Below are 6,838 nucleotides of genomic sequence, written 5' to 3' on the forward strand. Positions count from 1 at the left end.
ACCGAAGACCCAAACGTTGTAGACGGGGGACTTCGGAGACACCGCAGGCGGAGGGGTCGAGCAACGATATATTTCCCAAAAAGTTCTTGCAAGCTTTGTAATTAAAAAAATGAGGAAGAAAATAATTAGAGACCAATATAGCATGGGCTCCCAAAAAATACCGCCATTTTTTATTTTTACTTTGCCACTTATTATTTTAACTATCATAATACTTTTTGAGCAATCTTATATTCATATGTTATTAAAAGGGGTATTTGGTGTAGTGTTATTCAGACGATAAATGCAGCTTTTGCCTTAATGGACTTGGGAGAGGTTGATTATTTTTTGGGTATACAGGTTCAGCATACTGCAAATGGTCTACACTTGGGTCAAAGAAAATATATCATTTACTTGCTAGCTCACACATATATGCAACATTCAAATCCCCTGCCGACACCTATGGCTGGAGGTGAAAAGATGACATCTATTGGCAGTGATCCCTTGCCTGAACCTTACATTTACAGAAGCATAGTTGGAGTGCTTCAGTATGTGACCAGCACCAGACCAGAGATTTCATATGCAGTTAATAAAGTGTCTTAGTTTATGCAGACCCCTTTGGAATCACATTAGAAAACATTCAAGAAGATCCTTCGTTATCTCAAAGGAACCTTAGACTATGGCCTTACTCTCACTAAACCTTCTCACCTGAACATCACTGGTTTTGCAGATGCTGATTGGACATCTGGCCCAGATGATAGAAGGTCTATTTCTGGGTTTTGCATCTATCTTGGTGATAATTTGATTTCTTGGGGATCTAGAAAACAAAGGACTGTTTCGAGGTCTAGTACTGAAGCTTAATACAGAAGCTTGGCAAATGCAGCTGCATAAGTCATTTGGATTCAATCATTGCTCACTGAACTCAGAGTACCTTCCACTGCCTTACCAACACTTTGGTGTGATAATCAAAGTACTATACTCATGTCTTCTAATCTAGTTCTACACGCTCAGACAAAGCATATAGAACTTTATCTCTATTTTGTTCGTGAATGCATACTTAGCAAGCAACTTTTAGTTAAGCACGTTCCAACACAAGACCAAGTGGCAGACACTTTTACGAAGGCCTTATCTTGCACCAAATTCCTGTTATTGTGTGACAAAATTAGAGTGTTCTCTGCAAACACACTCAGTTTGAGGGGGGGGGGGGGGGGGTGTTAGAGATGTCACTTATATTCTCAGTTAATTATGTTAGGCTAATCACTTGTATTTTGCTAATTTGTTACTTGTGGTTAGTTTGTTAGCTGTTGTGTTATTTCAATTATAACAACTCAGTTGGTTCTTTGTCTAAGAATGTATATAAACTCTCTTCTGTAGAGTCCAAGAACTTTACTTAGCTAGTTAGATAGTAGTATTATAGTAATAATAGTATTATCTTTATGACTGTGGATTTTTGGTTCAGACCGGGATTTATTTGGACACTCATAGTAGTACTTGTAGATTTTATAAGTTTAACCTATAGTTTAAGAATATTAATTTTAACCTAAGGTTTGATTAATATGACTGATATTGAGGATAATATTAATTATACTATAAGGTTTAGATAAGAACCAATAGGATTTTAGCACATGTTATGTATGGGTTTAATAAGGATTAAGTATTTTGAGGATTTAATTTATTAAGGGTAAAATTTGAATGCTCTAAGGTCAGTCAACAGCTTTGAAAACGTTTAAGGGCTTAGTCAAGGCTGTTTACTCAATTCAAATTAAGCTAAAAATGTGTAATTTCGTGTTGAAATAATCAGCGTATGTCGATATATCGCAGCTATAGGGGGCGATATATCGCAGCACGTAGATACGAAAAACACGAAACGATGCACGACTGCCTCGGGCATACTGGCCCAGGCGATATATCACCTACAGGGGGTGATATATCGCCCCTCTCAGCTTATTTTGAATGTTTTTTAAATCATTTTCCATTCAACCCTTCAACCACTTGATAAGTCCAGCATCTTTTTGAACGAGTCTTCAGCCTCTGCTGAACGATAATTCAAATTATTTTCACTTAAAAAGCCATTATTTTTATTCAAGTTAAATTAAGATCCTTTCATTCCTAAACTCTATAAATAGGACCTAATACCCAGCCATTATTCATCTTTTACTCTAAGTTCAGAGGCTGCAAGTTGCTGGGTGAGTGTGAGAGTGTAAACACTTGGGTTGGGAATCATAAGCTTGGTCATCATAAGCTTATCAAACACTTGGGAAGTAAGGTTATATAGTATTTCGATTCAAGGTTTAGATTGGTCTTACAAGTCTTCAAGGTATCCCAAACTCTAGTTCGTTTATGTACTTCTTCTTTAAAAGTTCTCATAGTCTTCTACTCATTCTAACCTTATTCTTATTTTGGTTAGGAAATCTAAGTTCTTGAGCAAAAGGTTTTGGTAAGTATATTTTATAAGTATAGTTCCTTCGTCTCTTTCATCTCTTTTTCTTCAATAGACTCACCCTTTCATAAATGGTTTTTAGGAGTGTTTCCAAGTCCCAACTCTGTCCTCATATCCCGGTAATTTTGGTAAGGAAAATAGGATAGAATTTATATGTCATATGTTTTTTATATGTTATCTTATGTTTTTATGTTATGCAATATGTTATGATATGTATGATTGTAGACTTGGGCATATGACCCATATGACTAACAAGCCCCAAATAGATTATGGGCATATGACTTGCTTAGCTAGTAGGACCCCACTAATCTAATGGGCATATGACTTGTTTATTCTATGGGACCCCAAGTAATAATGGCCATTATAGTATGTGTATGATATAAGTGTTATGTTATGTTTTTATGTTTCTTATGAAATTTATGTATATGAACTATGTGTTAGATTTTCCTTGCTGGGCATTAGGCTCACTCCTTTTTGTTTATATGTGCAGGAAAATAGTCTTAGTGGCGGGAAAGGTTCTTGGAAGCTTGGAGAATGTGTATTGAGGCGGAATGGATTCAAGAGCCGAGCGTTTCGATTCGAGGATGTAGTTTGTTTCTTATGGTTTTTACATGTATTTTTCCGCATTTTATTATGTAAATCTCTTTTTAATTATGTCATGTTTTGATTTTAAAACAATGGGATCCCATATCCTACTTGAGATTTTATGTAAGTTTAACTCTTATTTTTACAAGTTTCTTAATAAAGTTATGATATTTTCACTTGTAAGTTTTATTAAGAATTAGTATGTATAGTTTTCGTTAATGGTCCAAAAGTCTAGAGTAGTTGGGTGATTACATCTTCTCTATCAATAAAGTGGCACAAGCTTTTTCTCCAAATCTGTTCACACACTATCTCTCACAAGCATAGTGTATCAATCGTATACCGAAAAACATGGAGAGCCATAGAAAAAGCAAGTGAATTCTTACGAGGGTGTCCATATAAATTCATACTATGAATTACCTGGGTTCTTATATTACCTTCAGAAATGTAACCCAAGTTAATTTTTGCATTGTGTATGTCATTCTTCTATTTACATACCAACTAGTATTTTGACGCGGCATATTAAACTAAAAGGTTTATATTGTTCTGGAAGAATGACGGATATAGTCGTAGACGATCAAAGCAGATTCAAATATTTGTTCTTTGCTATTGGAGCTTCAATAAAAGGTTGTATGCATTGCACACCTATAATAGTAGTGGACGGTACCTTCTTGAAAGCACTATACGGTGGGACACTTTTAACGGAAAGCGCTCAAAATGCTAATAGGAAGACACATCCATTGGCATTTGCAATTGTTGATTCTGAGAATGATGCATCATGGCAATGGTTGTGTAGAAAATTCAAAGAAGCTTATGGTGAAAGAGAAAATCAATGTATTGTATCAGATAGACACGATAGTATCAAAAATGCAATACATTCAGTATATACTGAAACAATGCAGGGCGTTTGCTGCAAAACATAAAAAAAAAATCAGAAAAAGTGGTGAGGCTCTGTAACTGACATTCTTTGGGACATGCAAATCTTACAACTCTGAAGATTTTGAAAAACATCTGAAAGATCTAGATAACATCGATGCACGCATCCGATCATACTTGATAAATGAAGTGGGATTAGAAATATTTTCAAGTTTGTACAACAGCAACAACCGGTATTCCACTATGACATCCAACATAGTTGAGTCCATAAATTCAGCTATTAAAAGCATAAAGGTAATTTCGAGTTGCAACATTGGTTGAGTCACTACGATGCTTAGTACAAGAATGGTATCTCACCAACAAGAACATTTTTGAATCCACATTCACAAAACTTGCACAAGTTCCAGAAGAAGAAATGAGGACAAGACGAGATAAGCAGCTCGGTTAGAGGTGAACCAAATAGTTTTAAAAAAAGATAAATGTAAACTAAAATGTTTATTTAGGTCTTGTTAAATACTAACTCATGAATATATACAAGTGGTGACATCAAATTTGGTTGTATACACTGTATATGACCAAAAAGATCATTTATAGTGGATATTGAACAAAAGACAAGCGCTTGTCAGCAATTTCAATTCAACGAGATGACTTGTTCACATGCTATGGCTGTAATCATAAAAACGAATATGAATTGTTATGATTATATTTCTCGCAATTACATAGAGGAAGCATACATGGCCACTTATGATGACTCCATACTGCCTATAGGAGATCCTAAGACATGGAAGATGCCCGATGAGCTCCAAAAATTTCAAGTGCTACCACCCCTTACAAGGTGTCCACTAGGGAGACCAAAGGAGAGTCGTTACAGATCTTCCACAAAACCAAAACTGCATTATGCTTGCTATAACAGAATGAAGAATATTTTGTTCAACAAAATATCTCTGAGATATGGAATTCTCTATGTTGGCATAAATAGAAAGACCGGTGTCACCAACACATTTAAGACCAGTCAACAAATACTACAAGAAAAAGATTCTCCAGCGACGAATTTTGTCGTCATTGTAGATTAAGAAATCGTCACTGTAGGTATACAGCGATGACATGTCGTCGCCAAAATGACATCGTTATAGGTCCGTATGTGTAGCAACTATGGCGAAGACAAAACACAATTGTCGCAGTAGTGTTTTACTATAGCGACGACATGTCGGTCGTAGTAGTAAATCCTTTTTTTTGGTTGGACTGTATATTGCGACAACATATCGTCGCTGTTGGTGGTGCAAGATTTGAAAATTTGAATTTCAAAAAACTTCTACAGCGACGACATGTGGTCGATGTAGGTTTGTCGACCACTCCATCTACAGCGACACCATGTCGTCGCTGAAGAGTGCGTGGGTCTATATGCCTTCAGCGACGACATGGTGTCGCTGTAGTGTCACGAAAACTCAGATTTTCATGTTCAGCGTGCACCCTACGGCGACGACACTCGCCGCTGTAGGTATACAATTTTTAAAAAATATATATTTAATTAATTATATTGATTAAAATTTATTTAATAAAATATTAAATAAATAAATAAAACCAAATTATTTAATTAAATAATAAAACCAATTTATTAATTAAATAATAAAACCAATTTAATAATATCCATAGTCTCTAAAATGTAAGATAATAAAACATAAGTAGTATTGTCCCCAAAATAAAAAAATAACACAAAATATTAATAATTTAAAAATAGTAATATATTAAAAATAAATGTCATCAAAATCAATTCCAAAGTCATTATCTTCGGGTTGTTGTGGTGGCTGTGATGGTTGTTGTTGTGGTGCCTATGGTGGTTGTGGTTGAAAGTTTGCCATCATGGATTGTATCATGTTCATGTCCAAGTTGACAAGCTGAAATTGTGGAGGTTGGATGTTTGGATTTGTTGTTTGCAAATATTGTTGCATTTGGTGGAAGTTGTTGTTCTGAGTCATAAAGGCTTGACTGAAGTGTTGAATCATGGATTGGAAAGCCTCAGGTGGTATCGTTGGAGGGCCAACTGTGGTGGACGGAAACGGTGACGCCTCTGTTTGTGAAGAGGATCTGGTGGCTCTTGAGGCAAATGTACTAGTGCCCTTCAACTTCTGTCCAATACCTCGATTGTGGCCACGGCGTTGACCAAGTACCTTTCAGACGACTTGTGTCTCATTGACAGTGGCACTTCTTGCTTCAGATTGAGATTGAGATTGAGATTTGGATTGGGATTGTGTCTGGACTTCTTGCTGGAAGGCATCCTACAGTTTAGAAACAAGACAATTAATACATAATATAATTGAATAATATACATAGACACAAAACTTAGAAAGTTACTTACATATGCATCCTTAGCATTCATGTTCACCCATCCACGTGTCGGATGATTGTGCATGTCATGGAATAGATCGATAATGCTGGACAATTCCTTAGTCTGAAGATTCATCTTTCGAAAATACAATTTAACAAAATCTTAGTTAAATATTGAAATTATTATTAAGATAACTTAACATATTTCGAATTATCTATATATTTTTATTTAAGTTCTCAAATCGAGCAAAAGCATAATGTTGATCCCAAAAGAGAGTGTTTTAATATTTAAACTCGCAAGTGCACGAATCGTTTCGGAATATAATGTTCATGTAAGTACGAGGTCGAACCCATGGGAGTTGACTAACATCAAAAGAAACTATTTCAAACAAAGCAAGAATATTCTAACCTAGTTCCAAATATTTGATGAGATTTTGTTTTAGAAAAATAAAAGACAAGTAATAAAAATATTAATGATAAAAATGGTTTTCAAATGAGATATGTAATATAAGATTATTAAGATTTTAGAATCCACAAAATGCAAGTTCAATAGTATTTATAAGTATATTGATTCCCAAGTTTTGATATAGTTGAAATAAATCACACTATATATTTTTTCAAAATATATTTTCTATTCAA

At 34.9% G+C, this 6,838-nt stretch overlaps 1 protein-coding gene across 1 annotated transcript; it reads left to right on the forward strand.

The window, feature by feature from the left end:
* Positions 1–438: 438 nt before the first annotated feature.
* On the forward strand, positions 439–837 carry LOC133834422 (uncharacterized mitochondrial protein AtMg00810-like). Its single transcript, XM_062264034.1, has 2 exons — positions 439–561; positions 610–837. Exons 1-2 carry the CDS (start codon positions 439–441, stop codon positions 835–837), a joined length of 351 nt encoding a protein of 116 aa, XP_062120018.1.
* Positions 838–6,838: the final 6,001 nt, after the last annotated feature.

This window comes from Humulus lupulus, chromosome 1 (genome assembly GCF_963169125.1).
Source record: "Humulus lupulus chromosome 1, drHumLupu1.1, whole genome shotgun sequence".
NCBI classification, from domain to species: Eukaryota; Viridiplantae; Streptophyta; class Magnoliopsida; order Rosales; family Cannabaceae; genus Humulus; species Humulus lupulus.

Bases quoted from the DNA above. Each gene is read 5' to 3' on its own strand.
- LOC133834422 (XM_062264034.1), top strand. From the start codon at position 439: ATGGCTGGAGGTGAAAAGATGACATCTATTGGCAGTGATCCCTTGCCT. The intron at 562-609 runs GTTAATAAAGTG...GAATCACATTAG, and splicing joins GACCAGAGATTTCATATGCA to AAAACATTCAAGAAGATCCT.